This window comes from Salvelinus namaycush, chromosome 41 (assembly GCF_016432855.1).
Source record: "Salvelinus namaycush isolate Seneca chromosome 41, SaNama_1.0, whole genome shotgun sequence".
Classification (NCBI taxonomy): domain Eukaryota; kingdom Metazoa; phylum Chordata; class Actinopteri; order Salmoniformes; family Salmonidae; genus Salvelinus; species Salvelinus namaycush.
The window spans coordinates 4,716,033-4,732,177 of record NC_052347.1 but is presented as its reverse complement, the minus strand read 5'-3'; the positions used below and the strand labels follow the sequence as shown (position 1 = coordinate 4,732,177).

The 16,145-nt window shown below is 46.8% G+C and overlaps 1 protein-coding gene across 3 annotated transcripts; it reads right to left on the bottom strand.

Annotated features, from left to right (window-relative positions):
- Positions 1–581: 581 nt before the first annotated feature.
- On the bottom strand, positions 582–15,441 carry LOC120034061 (suppressor of cytokine signaling 7-like). 3 transcript variants are annotated; one of them, XM_038980477.1, is made up of 9 exons: positions 13,645–15,441; positions 10,661–10,725; positions 10,350–10,454; positions 7,484–7,629; positions 4,860–5,028; positions 2,612–2,740; positions 2,168–2,303; positions 1,676–1,828; positions 582–1,490 (listed from the first exon to the last, which is right to left on the bottom strand). In XM_038980477.1, the coding sequence occupies exons 1-8, from the start codon at positions 15,207–15,209 to the stop codon at positions 1,699–1,701; spliced, it is 2,445 nt and encodes an 814-aa protein (XP_038836405.1). In that variant the 5' UTR covers positions 15,210–15,441; the 3' UTR covers positions 582–1,490; positions 1,676–1,698. The 3 variants fall into 3 exon arrangements, with proteins under 3 accessions (XP_038836405.1, XP_038836406.1, XP_038836407.1); XM_038980478.1 differs by lacking the exon at positions 10,350–10,454 and having other exon boundaries at positions 10,655–10,725; XM_038980479.1 differs by lacking the exon at positions 10,350–10,454.
- Positions 15,442–16,145: the final 704 nt, after the last annotated feature.

Here is a 16,145-nt window from a genome sequence, read left to right as displayed (position 1 = left end):
TACACGCCACGCACACACACACACACACACACAGAGACCAACCACTAAAATATAAAAAATATTTACAAAATAAAGGTTGGCTACCTCTAACTTATACCAGGTATATCTCAATAAGTTGTAAAGGTTTATCATATCGAACGTACGGATATGGTTTGTATACCTCTTCACATGCCATTGTTTCCAACCAGTCTTACCGAAGGCCCTTGTAGGCCTAGACACGGGGGAGATCCTGATGAGATGTAAATGAGATGCTGCAACCACCCTAATATTGTTAGCTACTGTCGGGGGTGTGGGGAGGAGCTGGGAGTGTAGACTGCAGGATGGTATAATTTGGTCCTCATCAGGGTTCTGGCGCCAACTAGTGTCTACTTACCAACATGACTGTAGTGAAGAAGAAAAATGTAATTCTGTGGTAGGGTGTGTTTGGTTGGAGAGACAATCACAAGCACACAGACAGGTCAATATTCAATCCAAAGTGCGTTATAGAGCAGCGCACTGAACAGCCAACAATATGCCCTTTCTGTTGGTCGCCTTGGATTGAATCTCGGCCATAGACATTAAAGTAAGGCGCTTTTCTCATGTTTGAAATACCATCAAGTTTTATTATAATTTGTCCTGGTAACGCATTTGCTCAATGACAGTATGGCAAGAGAATTCCAGTTGGATTCCAGAGTTGAGAGCCAACCACGATACCTTCCAGTGATGTTATGCCACCAAATAGCTGTTGGTGGATAACCAGAGTTAACGCCAACACACAGTATTCACACACACACACACACACACACACACACACACACACACACACACACACACACACACACACACACACACACACGTCAGGCAGTCAATTCAAAAACAGTGCCGATCAAACCAGTGGCAACCAAATATTTCAAGAGGGAAAATGATATTTCTCTGTAGTTGAGGATGCATGGCATCAGAAAGGTGGGTACAGTTTCTCCTCCTTGGCTGACATACAATAGACAACTTTTTATACTCTGGTCCAAACAACCAGCTGTCCCTTTTCCCAGACCTTTTCAGAGCAGGGGTACAAAAAAAGGACGAGTGCATCGTTTTCCAAAACTGATTTGGTTCCATATACTTCGACTCTCAACCTATCGTCTTAGCCTCCAGCTCAAGGGTGCGCTCGTTTCAACGTTGCAGTGATGTCCAGTCTTAGCTGGGGGGCTTACTGTAGTTAGCACAATGGCAAGTAGTCAGTAAGCTCTTCCAGGTCAGCCCCGGGGTCAGATATCTTCCTCACTGGCCGGGTGGGTGCAGTTTCCTCATCCCCTGCCCCTCCAGTTTCTGTGGGCCAATCAAAAAGGGAGGAGGGTGGATCATCCAAAACCCTGCCCCCAAACGTCCGGATACCGAGTCAACCAAGAGCGCTGATTAGTGCACAGTCTGGCACAAGAGGGTTTGAGCGAGACTGTCCCCAAGCACAGTCACCATCAGTCTTCAGGTAAGCTGTTCACGTGTATAAAAAAAACCTGCAACAACAAAGGATAAGGACATTATATGCACTGACCAGTGGCCACACTAAACAATACACACCACAATGTTTTCATTGAAATTATATGGAAAAGTCAATTGTATAATGTACCGAATACAGTATTTCAGTATAAACGTATTTCACAACACTGCCCAATTGGTGGCCCAAGCGTCCATCACTCACTTGATCCAATGATCTTCCAAATGCTACGTTTGAGACTCCGGCTGGCCAGTCGCCAGTTGGGTGGTCATGTCCCGCCCCATCTCCTTGATTGACATGTACATCTCCTCCTCGGGATCGTAGTAGTAGAACTTTCGCAGGTAGACTATGAGGGGCCTACGGGAAGAGACGGGGTACATTTTATACAAGCCCTTCCAATACAAAACTTTCTGCCTGTGTGTATTAACGGATAGAAAATTTAACCATCCCAATACACACTATCAAAATCTTCCATTATGTGAATATCTTAAACACTCCCACCATTGCACACAAATCCCAATATCTTGTCTGCCTTCGGATGTTTCACTTATTTTGTACACTAGAGGGCACTATATCATGGGCCACTGGTCTATATAGGCAGGGCAGTGCATGTACATGTGCAGCCGGAGCTCTTGAATGTGGTCTATATGTTGTTTCTATAATGTGGGCAGATCTATGCGTTGTGTTTCTACGTACGTGGGCAGGGGGAGCTCCTGGATGTGGTCTATGCGGACCAGCTGGCGAATGCAGAAGCGACAGAGGTGCTGCAGGGACTTGACACTGCTGAAGCGGGACACTGGGTACAGTAGCTGGACCGGGGTCGGGGGGAGGCCTGGAGGAGGAACCATAGTCATACACACATTAATGTGCATCATTGGCAGGAACACACATCATAAGCATACTAAATTCTACCCTAGATAGTGAACTACATTCGCCACCATATACAAATACAACACTAATTGCAAAAATATAGCAAAGTCAAAACAAACCTATGCCCTAAATAATTATGACAACCCAGTGCTAAATAGGTGTTAGTAATAGCAACTTTAAATGGTGCTGTATGTAACCTATGATTCAGATCCATATACAGTGACAGAGCTGTCATTTAGATGTGTCCCACTCTGATTGGTAGGTTCTTACCTGGGACCCGTGAGCGCAGGAAGTAGAGGAATTTTCCGTTCTTGGAGTGCATGATGGCCCGTTCGATAAACTCCACCACAGAATGACAGCGGTCCTCAAACTTTGGGTGACACCAGAGGCTGAAGGTTCCTGTGAACAAAGAGAGAAAAAGACCAATCAATAAGACACCCTAAAGACAGTAGTTAGCACAATGGCAAGACGCGACGCCATCCAATGGCAAGACGCGACGCCATCCAATGGCAAGACGCGACGCCATCCAATGGCAAGACGCGACGCCATCCAATGGCAAGACACGACGCGACACCATCCAATGGCAAGACACGACGCGAAACCATCCAATGGCAAGACACGACATGAAACCATCCAAAATGTAGACAACGTGAAACCATCCAAAATGTAGACAACGTGAAACCATCCAAAATGTAGACAACGTGAAACCATCCAAAATGTAGACAACGTGACACCATCCAAAATGTAGACAACGTGACACCATCCAAAATGTAGACAACGTGACACCATCCAAAATGTAGACAACGTGACACCATCCAAAATGTAGACAACGTGACACCATCCAAAATGTAGACAACGTGACACCATCCAAAATGTAGACAACGTGACACCATCCAAAATGTAGACAACGTGACACCATCCAAAATGTAGACAACGTGACACCATCCAAAATGTAGACAACGTGAAACCATCCAAAATGTAGACAACGTGAAACCATCCAAAATGTAGACAACGTGACACCATCCAAAATGTAGACAACGTGACACCATCCAAAATGTAGACAACATGAAACCATCCAAAATGTAGACAACATGAAACCATCCAAAATGTAGACAACATGAAACCATCCAAAATGTAGACAACATGAAACCATCCAAAATGTAGACAACATGAAACCATCCAAAATGTAGACAACATGAAACCATCCAATGGCAAGACAACATGAAACCATCCAAAATGTAGACAACGTGAAACCATCCAAAATGTAGACAACGTGACACCATCCAAAATGTAGACAACGTGACACCATCCAAAATGTAGACAACGTGAAACCATCCAAAATGTAGACAACGTGAAACCATCCAAAATGTAGACAACGTGAAACCATCCAAAATGTAGACAACGTGACACCATCCAAAATGTAGACAACGTGACACCATCCAAAATGTAGACAACGTGACACCATCCAAAATGTAGACAACGTGACACCATCCAAAATGTAGACAACATGAAACCATCCAAAATGTAGACAACATGAAACCATCCAAAATGAAGACAACATGAAACCATCCAATGGCAAGACAACATGAAACCATCCAATGGCAAGACAACATGAAACCATCCAAAATGAAGACAACATGAAACCATCCAAAATGAAGACAACATGAAACCATCCAAAATGAAGACAACATGAAACCATCCAAAATGAAGACAACATGAAACCATCCAAAATGTGTGTACATGGCTTACATCTTTAGTAAAAAGTGCTGCATGAGAGTGCATGTAGAGTAGGGGCGTGCAGAGTAGTCTGACAAAACAGGATCGTAACAGATATGGGCAATTGTTCTGATAGGATTGCGATTTTTTTTAAATGATCAGGTAATGGAAGAAAAAAAACTTTTTGGGGTGCCATCGGGGATCTTTTAATAAAGTGCAAGGTGCTACGTGGTCTAAGTAACTCAACTGATTAGTTTGCCCGTCTGTAAAGAGAAGGGCGGGCAGTACGTTGGTCCTGCTTCTCTGATTGGATAGAGTGAAGCTGTATTTCTCCGTCCATCTGCTTCACTTCATCATTTCACCCAATCACTTCTCCCCGCATGTTTCAGTCTGATCATTTCGATTGCTACTGCCTCCTGTTTGCCTGCTATCAACGTGCATAGTATCTAACAAGCGGGGCTAGGGTAGGGGGAAAATATGTAACGCTGATGAGCATTCTGACTGAGCGACAGCAAACTCGTCTGGCCGTCGCATACAGAAACAGACAGACACCCCTCCGCGCGCTGCTCCTTATCTGCAGCTAGTTTGGTCTATAAACATGCAGGGAGATGGGCACTTTGCCAACATCTACTTAGGCATATTAAACACTTCCACGTCTTCTGATCACGAGTATCATCCGATTTGACAATCAACTGTCAATTTCCGGATACGATTACGAGTACAGCCAGATTGGAACAGCCCTAACGTAGAGTACATGTAGCGTGTGTGTATGTGCATGCCTTCTTGTGTGTGTGTAACTCACCTCTGTAGTGCTCCATGCGTGTGTGGTGGGTGACTCCCTGGGAGCGGAAGCTGAGGCTGAGGATGTACCGGGGGTCAGAGCTGTCCCTCACCAGGAACGCTCCGTCTGGCTTGGCCTTCAGCTTCATCTCCGCATCCTCCCAGTTCATAGGACCCCAGTACCAGCCACACTATGATCACACAGATGCAGACAAATTCACATCAAATATACACGCAATGCACATCTAAAGACAAGTAGTGTTTGACGTATTTGCCTGTGTTCTGGGATGTGTTTGTCATCATCTTAGTCTTGTCTAACTGAACCTAGCTCTGGGCACGTTCGTACATTCACTCTGGCTATCTACTCCGACTAAAGAGCACTCTCGTCTGAGCGCAGAATAACTGATGAATTTACATCAGTAAACATCGGCAAAAAAAACTAATTAAATTGTTGCCAGCATCAGCCACCAACGCTCTGGATAACATGAAAACAGCCTAACCAGCTCTGCTAGGGTGAGTAAAGTGGTCAGAATGAGGTGTTCTCTCATTTGTGTCTGGAAGTAGCTAGCAGGCTAGTGCTTGACTGCCGTTGTGAGGTCAGAACTCTCGGATCAACCTTACTCCTCGGCCAGGGAGTCCAGTGTTCGATCTGAACGTTCTGAATTTACCAACGGATAATCTGACAAAGCTCTGAATTTACAAACGCCCAGCGCGCACTCTGGCACTTCAGAGTGAACTTAGGAACACTCCTCTGTATCGGTGCCTAGCACCGTGTCTATACTGTGTCTATACTCAGCCTTGTCTCAGGGTAGTAAGTTGGTGGTCTGTTGATATCCCTCTAGTGGTGTGGGGGCTGTGCTTTGGCAAAATGGGTGGGGTTATATCCTGCCTGGTTGACCCTGTCCGGGGGTATCGTCGGACGGGCCACAGTGTCCCCGGCCCCCCGTCTCAGCCTCCAGTATCTATACTGCAATAGTCTATGTGCCGGGGGGGCTAGGGTCAATCTGTCCTTCTGGTGTATTTCTCCTGTCTTATTTGGTGTCCTGTGTAAATTTAAGTATGCTCCCTCTAATTCTCCCATCTCTCTCTAATTCTCTCAGAGGACCTTGCCCTAGGACCTTGCCTCAGGAGTACCTGGCCTGATGACTCCTGGCTGTCCCCAGTCCACCTGGTCATGCTGCTGATCCAGTTTCTGCCGTTTTGCCTGTGGCTATGGAACCCTGACCTGTTCACCAGACGTGCTACCTTGTCGTGCTTCTGCTTCAGTTCCAACTGTTATGCCTGCGGCTATAGAACCCTGACCTGTTCACCGGACGTGCTACTTGGTCCCGGACCTGCTGTTTTCAACCCCCCCCCCTTCCTCACCAAGTTTCTTCCTAGGTTCCTGCCTTTCTAGGGAGTTTTTCCTAGCTTTTCAGTGCTTCTACATCTGCATTGCTTGCTGTTTAGGGTTTTAGGCTTGGTTTCTGCTGATGGAAAAAGGGCTTTATAAATACATTTGATATCCTAGCACCGTGTCTGAACCTAGCACCTTGTTCAATGTTCCCTCTTATTTTTTTGGGGCACTGAACACATTTTTAGGTCTGCTGAGCGCAAACTTGAATGCTGTGAAAATTCTGTGCAACTTCTGGCACGCGTTTAATGTGAACACTGAGGCTGTAACCATTTTAAGATAGAATTTGATCATAAGGTAGGCCTATCAGAGTGGCCTTCCATAAAAACAATGGAGAAAATCCATCCCATTACATTTTAACATGGAAACAGCAGCCTACAGTAGTAGCCAATGTGTGGTGTTCAATGTAGACCTTCATTCCGTGACACTTTTGGGGGAAAATGCAGGGCTTGGCATTAACCCGTTTATCCACTTGTCCTTCAGACAAGGTGACTGAAAATGAGTTGTTTAATGCAAGAAACCGCTTTACAAAATAAAGTTCATTATTACTCCCATACCATTATTAGAGAATCAGACAAATTATGCTACCCTTTGCCTACTTGGCTTATTCAAGCCCGTCTCAAAATACAACACTGCCGCTTTAAGACAGAAAAATGTTCTTTACCTGACTCGCTTTTCAAAGAGGACTAGAAATTCACGTTTTGTGCTCTTGTAGGAAGCAACCACTCCTCCGTTGTTGACTAGAAAATAGCTATAACTGGGCTAATAACTCACTATCAAATAATATGAACAAATGTGCACACGTGGCTACATGCAGCTCTTGCTTTGATCTCAAAACAAGCGCACCTACTCGCGACCACTCATGCTGTAAACACAGTCCCGTTCAAAGTGAATGACACAGATCCATATAAGGCAATGGTCTATTTGCACATTAGGACACTGCAGCTCTGATTGGTTTTGCCGCACTGGTCTGCAGAGTACAGGCTGAGTCGTGCCTGTTAATGCAATAGAATCCTTCTCCGGTGCGTTCTGCCTACAAGAACATCTCTTGCATACTTCGTTTTGTTTCGGTATGTTGAATGGAAAGTGGCTAATATTGGCAATTCAAGTTCAATCTCGTGCTTCTCTGCGCAGGCTGATATTTCTCATGTGCGGCAGTCCCGGGGGAGCTTAAGGGAACATTGACCATGTCTGAATCTAGCACTGTGTCTGTAAGAATGTCAATGTGCCCATGTACACGTGACATGTCTTACTTTTTCCAGTTCTCGGAGGCTGGTGGCAAAGCTGCTGGCATCGGGGCGGCTCAGTGGGCACAGCATGGGGCGCTGGTCCACCCGAGACGGGTTCTGGCTGCCGGCAGGCAGCGGAATGGGCCGGGGGAGGCCCCGCAGGAACGTATCTGAAACACAGGGCCACACACACTCAGATCCAGGGTTCATCATTCACTCGCAATTGTGGCTACGAGAACATCCTGTAAAATCGGCAGTAGAACCGCATGGTATTTCCAGAAATTGTTGCCAAGTTAGCCATAAATTCACCCTGCTTAAAAGAAGCATGAGCAAGTGTGTACCTCAGGGAAAGCACTTGTGCGCCATTGTCCTGACTATGTGATCTAACAAATAAAAAACGGAACCTCCGTTTTAGGTTAAAATATTGTGTGTAATGACACGTCTGTGATAATATAATGAATACGTTTGTATCATGCATGTACTGGAGTAGCCTATAAGTTAATGTCTATTTCGGGTACAGACGGCCATCAAATGGATACAGTCACTTCATCTGCCTCGGTCTCTGACAATCTCACCAGTCTGTCTGAATATAATCACCAAATCATTCAACCAGACACGTTTTAACATGCAAATTGACCCGGCTTAACTGGGCACAATCATACGTCCCGTGTGCACAATGTGACATCTACGATTAAACTATAATTTCGCCATTTTCCAGAGATGGTCATCAATGCTGTCCTTTTCCTGAAATGATAATGAGTATCATTATCTGCCTCTTTCTAAATCTCGTTCTTCATTAGGGATCCCCATGTTCCTTTTCCTTCCCTGCTGCCTCTGATCACACCACTTTGCCAAGGCCTTTCTTTGAGCCGACCCTATTAAAGCAAGAGAAATGGTCTGGGAAACCTGCAGGGGCTTATTCAGGAGGTTGCAATGTTTCACAATGTTCAGATGTTAAGTTTGGTTACAGGAGGAGGAAGAAGAAACCATGTTAGGGAAAGCAATAATAGCCCAAACATTAACCCTACTGTATCAGAATATCTGTTTACCAAACTCATTAAAAGTGTCCAGAAACAATACTGGCTTTGCACCAACAATAGTAGTTCAAATGAACTGCTGGTGGAATCAATGCAACTTATTTTTAACCCCTTCATTACTTGAGACAACTGGCCATCATCTGTCGAGTTGATTTAACAGCCTACCAACTGAAATGAGATCGATATGTCACAGTAAAATGGACCGTGTACCCTTCTAAAACGTTTCCTATGATTTTTCAATTCTCCAGCCTATGTCTTTATGGGTCTCTCTCTGTGCCCCACTGGTAAGCCCCCTTGATCCGTCTTGCCCCGGCTTTGCTCTTACCATTGAGGCTGAGGCTATGCTGGATGAAGGCACCGGAGGGATGAAGCGGCCGCAGGGGCAGCGACTGCACGGAGGCCCCCACGCCACTCTCTAGGAAAGGCCCGGGCTGCGGCCCACCACCACCCTGAACTTTACAGAGCTCAAATGACAATGTGGGCTTCCTCTGGCTTCCTTTTAAGTTGATCATACTGATGGCTGAATGTCACACTATAAAGATAAGGGACTGTTGGTGGTAACATTACATAGCTAACATTTTGCCTCAAAAGAACCACAGGAATGGATATTCATTGTTTGTCTCACATCCAAACTGGGCACTGTTGGTGTCAGAAGTGGGATCCCGACACACAGTGATGATACAATCAAGCCACAGAGCGACAATGACACCAGGCAGAGCATATGAAGGAAGCAGTGACAGATCACCAAGTTGGACAGCCGTTGGCATAGCAAGGCATCGAGCAAATACCCATCTGTAACCCCATTTCCTTAGTCTCATTTGTCCTCAAATGTTGCTGGAGCTCCAGTATCGTCATACTACATTAAATGGACAAAACCTCTATCACAACCTGGATGTTAAGCCCCTAATGATTGTCGTGTGTCGAGGACGTGTGGCCGGATGCCCAGGTCAGAGGAACCAGAATGGCTTTAGTAGCTAGAGGCATAGGTATGAAGTAGGCCAATAGGAAAATGTGGGACCTTTAGTCATACAAAAACGACCTGCACCTCAGCAACGCAAGTGCTCTCCATACCGTTGTCTGATCCTGACTACATCGGGACTTGTGTGTATCTTCAGTCTGATGACGATCTCAGCCTTGGCATCGACCACATTACTCATGCTAATTAGTGCTAACCTACGAGAACACGGTCTTAAAAAAGAAACCCACACCTCGTCTGAGGCCAACACAGCCAACAGAAAGAGGAACAGAGAGATGACAGTTGCAATGCAGACAGGAAAACTAGGAGTAACACACACACACACACACACTGAGATAGACAGAGAGAGAGAGAGCGAGAGCTTCTTCAACCAAATCAAATTCGGTTCTGCAATTCTGATCCTGTACCGTAAGTCACAAGGCCGAATGCATTTGAAGTCACAGAAAGCCAATGAGTCACTGTTGTACTGCAAATCCAAGTGGCATCGAACCATAAATGTGTTCGTGTCTGTCCTAACACGTATATGACTATTGAGTTTCTGAAATTGGTTTACACAGTGAAGCGTTACACACATGCCAACTATAAAACATTGAGGCAGCAACTACTGCTATTGAGATTGGAGAAACAAACCACGTTTAACTCCTGACCACCTTTTCTAACCCGCCAAGATATTTTATTTTTTTAAACGTCTGGCCCTTACACAAATCCTCAAATGTACTTTTGTATTTGCCTCAATGTTTTTTGCGGAAAAGGAGAAAGGCCCAGAAAAAAAAGAAAGTGAAAAGGGGCGGCCCAGCAGCAGGGTAGCATATGGAGAAGAGGGTGACGTGACGGAAGAACCGCCATGGAAATGTAAGCAAGAAAGAGAGGAAAGTACCCAGCAGACTGAGGCTTCGTCTGGGCGGAGGTGGAGGTGTCGGGGGGTGCAGAGAGTTCACCCCTCTACGAGAAATATCCACGTCTACCAGGGACACAGTCTCACCTGGAGGGAGAGATCCAGGGACAGGAAATGAGAAACAGAGGAGGAGGGGGAGCAAGAGATCCTATACAGCACAGAAGTGTACATGCGTATGTGACTCACACACTCTCCCGAGCACAAGCGCCCATTACCGACCCATATACATCGACATAAAGCTAAAGACACATTCAGAAACAGAAGCACACAAACACTCAAGTACACACAATTACCGGTGAAGGCAGGACCGAAAGCCACCGGAGAGAAGGCACTTTGGGGCCTGGAGTGCTGGAGTTTGCTGTGGAGAGACAGAGAGAGAGAGGGTCAAACATAAGAGAAGCCCTTATATAGTCCCAAGAACCAGTATTATCAGCTGCACTTCAATCCCACACCATTCATTCTGAACCATCTCTCTCAGCCTCGTGACTTTTCAACCCTTCAACTGTATGAGCTACTATAGCTGGTACAGGAGAAACCAGTGGCCTATTTCTCAAGGGTACACTGTGCCTCAACACCAAGGACTGAGATCCATATCTGCCACTCACCCCTCTGGGATGTAGTGGGTCAGACGCTTGCCTCTGGCTAGAGGACCTGACCAGCCGTGATCTAACAGACTGCCCTCGAATCAGTTTGTTTCTTATTAAGCAGAGTCACTTACACTGACCCTGTGAAGTCTGCAGCCAGCGATGCAAAAGTATCATTGAGGGTCTTGAGGGTGTTTTCTATTCCAACAGACTTGTTTGATACATTTTTTGTATATATATAGCCTATGTTCTGAAGCAAGAAGACATGCTTAAGATTTACGCTATTAAACTGATATGAAGAAGCACAAAGAGCTCCTCTGATTACATGATCCTTCGTTGATTGGAGCATTTCTGTGATGTAACTTCTTGTTTGGATAGCCCTCCTTAGCTTAACTCTTCCCCCTAAAACAAAGCACCACTCCACAGTCTTTCACATTTGGGGATTTTTTTGGGAAGCTTCTGGAAGGCCTGGCTGGGTGATAGCTGTGCCTTGCTGGCTGCCAGATTCCTTTGCTCTGTGCAGCGGGGGCCTGCTTGTATGTGTGTGTGTGTGTGTGTGTGTGTGTGTGTGTGTGTGTGTGTGTGTGTGTGTGTGTGTGTGTGTGAGAGAGTGAGACAGTGCTAGTGGGGAATACCCAGCATGCCGCTTGAGCTAAGCCTGATGCACTGCAGGGTAAACAGCAGCTGATATTCAGCCCCCCACTCCGCCTACAAACTCCTTCCCGCAAGCCTACCTCCCTCCCCACACCCTTTCCCCTCGCTTAAAAAGAGGAGCCATGTTCGCCGAGAGCAGGGAAAGAGGAAACTGCCTGGAGTGGAACACTGGTTCCCCCATCATGTTCAGTAACAACACATCTCAGGTTTGTGCATTCTCAATCAAAGGGAACATATAGGAACTAAGGGGAGCAGTGCTCAGACAGACAGACATGATGATGACTGGCTGGGTTAGATCGTGAACCTGACCTAGATTTGACTACAGCAAGTCAGCCAGTGAGCCAGTGAGCATTTGAAGGGTCAAACAAGATGCCAGCTGTCCCGACAGTTTAAAAAAAACAATAATAATAATAATAATAAGATAAAAACATGACAGAAATTAGATATTACTATTAGCAGGGCTGTTAAAAGAGGGAAGTGCTAGTGTATGCATTTCAGAAGAACTAGGTTTGATGATACTAGTATCTGGGGGTTATAGCCTTTTTAATGTAGCCTATATCCCTTATACACCCTGAAAATACCTGACATTAACATTTCTCAAAGGACATGTTGAATGAACGCACATACTGTACTGGCAGTTGGTCCAACATCCGCGGGCTGAACTCATTAAAACCAGCTCCAACTGTTTCCCCTGACTTTTGACAACATAAAGCAAAAACAATGCACGGAGGGCATCTACAAAATGAAAAAGGATATACTGCTATACTACGTTCATGCCCTTGCTATGGCCAGCTGCTTGCTTTACTTTCAAAAGGTACAGATACAACATACTGTATTCACGACAAATTTGTTAGGCCAAATCTACATGGCAAATGCCAAAACTAACGCCTAGAAGCCAACATGGGCCACTCTCTGACATTAGATACATGAGGTCTAATCTTACCACTATCCCTCCGACACAAACGCCTCCAACGGCATGAGGATGAAGACAAGGCATTAGTATGGCAAGCCCATAAGATTCCCCTAGAGGCCTCTGTTGATAACCAAATGGGGTGGATAGCCTAGGTTACATGAACGACAAAGTGGCGAGGTGGCCTTTGCCTGCCGCCCCTGTCTGCCTGTGCTTTTAGCCAACTTTGTCTCTGTGTTTGTTCATTGTCATGATGCCAGACTGTACGGCCTTGGCTTGACAACGGTAGAAAAGTTGGCTTCAGCACACACAGTGTAGAACCAGGATGGTGCCGAGGTGTGCCAAGTAATACCAGGAGGTGAAATGCAACACGCACTGTATTCTGGATGCCAGAATATCTCAGTAACTATGGGGCATACTGCCAAGGCTACATAATAGCAGGTGTGAACAAACACGTAACTATGGCAACATTGGTAGACATTTTGAATCTTCACTGAGTTGAGAGTTCAGAACATGATAAAGCCATCATGCCTAAGAAGGGAGATGAAGTTAGTAATCAAAGTCAAAAAGTATTTGGAGTCATCGCCCTCTCAAACGTTACTGTACTGGAGCATTTGGTCGACTACTCAATAGGCCCAAGTACCGGCATGTTTCTTTAAGAACATGATAAATGAATCACCTTTCTTGTACTGTTTTCAGCGCTAATCATAAAACAGCTGAATAAGAGTAACATGTTATTTTGTTGACGAGGTGAGCTAAAAGCTCTCATATCTAAATGTTTGTCTCCCACTGGGAAAATTGACTGCGGTTCCATTAACCACTAGTCTACCTTTAGTGCCCGTGGCACTATAACCATCCTTCATTCGGCTACTAACAGCTTAACTTCCATGATAATAACTCTACTACGCCCACATTGTTTGAGTGCCTCCAGCACTACAATAATCCCCTGTAAATCCACTAATAGCTTATAATGGTAACTGTGTTAGACCAACACTAGCCGAGACCGCAGTGCTGTCGCGTACCCTCAGCTTCACCACCCTGTCCTCTCCCAGTCCCCCCAGCTAGACCAACACCATTTAAGACCCAGTCAGAGACACAGGGCTGTCCCGTTCCCTCTCCTTAACCTCACCTCCCTGTGTCCTGGTCTGTGCTGGTGGATCCAGAGCCCCACACATCCATCAGGCTGCCCCCGGAGGAGGTGGAGGAGGCAAGCGAGGGCCTCTTGTCCAGTAGGTGACTGGAGCCGCTGCTGCTCTTGGTCCGGAATAGTTTGCTCAGACGGATCTTCAGAGAGCCTTTCCTAGACTTCCCTCTGGTCGTCTTCTCACCCCCTGTTGCCCCCTCTACTACTAAGGGTGAGGCAGCTCGCAACATCACCCCTAACTTCGGCGTGGTGGCCCTGCTTTGGGGCTGGGACTGGGAGGTTTGGCTGGGAGGGTCCTGTGAGGGTATGGTGCCAGATAGGGTGGCGGAGGCTTCCACCGCCTGCTGGCCTGTGGTGTTAGAGGCCAGAGACAGGGACGAAGATAAGGCTGCAGCAGAGCCCAGGGCATCCAACAGAGAGGGACACACCTGGGGGTCACAGGCACGGGCCTCCCCAGCCAGCCTGTGTACCTGCCTCATTAGTCCCGTGAGGGACCCGCTGGAGAAAGCCCCCCGCCCGTCCTGCCCCGTGTCCGTCTCGCCCTCCTGCCCAGGGACACCACCTTTAAACTCCTCCCCGCCCATCCCCAGCTCCCCCACTTCCTCAGAGTCCAGGCCCTCCAGCACCAGGAGGGCGTCACTGGTTTCACTAGGGTCCTCTCCGGGGCCCATGCCCCCAGTTGCCGAAGCCAGGATGCTCTGACAGGAACAGCGAGTCATCTCTCCCCTCTCCTTCAGCAGCATCTCTGAGGCCTGGCCCAGCTCCCCCAGCCTCCGGGCCAGGTTGAGCACCGTATCGTCCAGGTGGTGGTGGTAGTTCGTGTCCCATGTTGAACAGGTCTTCCTGGGGTCCAGGATGTCGAAGCGGAGGGACTTGTCCAGGAGCGGAGGCCAGTCCATGGCATCAGTGACCAGGCGGTGCCGGTGGCAGAGCCCATCTCCCTCTCCAGCCAGGTCACCAGCATCTGTGACCACCTTGGACAGCTTCATAATGGGGTGCCACTGAAGCCTCTGGTGTTGCACATCCATGTTGTTGTCACTGGTCATCATGACACAGACAGAACTGGCTTCCTGTTTATCAACCTCACTTACCTGGAAGCCAGGACGTTGCTGGAGGCCGCAATCAAAAACACCGTCGCTTGTCCTAAGGAGGTTCTGAAACACCATGAGCTGAGCCCGCGACCCTCTGCCCGCGCCATGAGGGAAGTCGAAGCGGTGAGCCACGGCGAAGTCTGGTGGTTGGGGCGCATCAGAAGCTGAGGGTCGAGTCAGCATCAAGCCGCTGTCAAGGGCTCCCGTCCGGCTCTCGACCTGTGAACTATAGTGCGGGGAGGGATTGCTCGGAATCGCCGGGCCTGCTGTGGAGTTTTTCGGATCAAATTCAAACCCAGTGTTGATATTGTTGCCATGATTACCCAAAACAGCTTTCCCGAATCCGGAAACCACTCCACCGCCCAACGTCAAATTCTCATCGTCCAATCGGTCATATTCAGCCGCAGAAACCAAGCGCATCAAGACAAAATCAGGAGACATATCTTGCGCGTTATTCATTATTACGGCTCAATTCCGTACAAGAAGCGCCGCGTATCGACGCTGTTCTTACATAACATTAAGAAAAATAAATACCACGTTTGCTGAGTGCAAACACATCATTCTACATAACGACAGCCATTTGAAGTTCCATATTCCTCGTGGAGGAAAAAAAAATATAAATGTATGCGAATAAACAAAAACACATCTAAATTGTTCCGTCAGTATTGCTGACGCCGATTCCCTCTTCGGAGACAACATGGATGTAATGGGCGGCTGCGCAGAGGCGATATCAATAATCTACTTCTTCTGGTAATAAAGGAGGCCCATACCCATACAAAAACGAAAACCCGCCACCTGCTGGAAAATACAGAGTTTCGGCCCATTTATGCCTCGAAGCCAGGGATAACTGGGGCCAAAATATGTATTCTCCAGCAGGTGGCGTTTTATTTGTTTTGCTCACCAAGCAAGGGGTTTTCGGATGGCGGTCAATAAGCATCGAATTTGGTCAACCAAAAATGTAATGGTTTATTTGCCACGTGAGGCTTATTTGTTCGAATATACGTTTCTTAATGCTTTGGTTGTTAACGAGCGTACTGATATAAGTAGGACACGTGACATCCCGGCAACGTTGAGAAATAAAAAAAACTTGATGAGTTGTGCCTGTTGTTCACACGCATATCTGCCCTCTCATTGACTAGAATGGTCCCACCTGAGCTTGCCTCCTCTGCCTTCCATTTTTGAGGGCATTCCTTTTCATTTTTAGAACGGCCACTTGAGTATCTGGTCAATATAATAGATATGTGTCTCTGCCCATGCCCTGAACGCTTCCTGAAGTAGAAAGGACACCAAAAGCCCCTAGATTCTGGTTCAGTCACACATAAACCCCACCCCCCCTCCTCGCTCTTCCACTTCCGTAAAACGCTTGCCTGCTCTCTCTCTCTCCTTTGGAACAAA

Coding starts and splice junctions, on each gene's coding strand:
- LOC120034061 (XM_038980477.1), bottom strand. CDS start 15,209: ATGAATAACGCGCAAGATATGTCTCCTGATTTTGTCTTGATGCGCTTG. Junction 10,726..13,644: donor ACAGACCAGGACACAGGGAG/GTGAGGTTAAGG, acceptor GTCTCTCCACAG/CAAACTCCAGCACTCCAGGC. Junction 2,741..4,859: donor ACGCATGGAGCACTACAGAG/GTGAGTTACACA, acceptor CTTTGTTCACAG/GAACCTTCAGCCTCTGGTGT.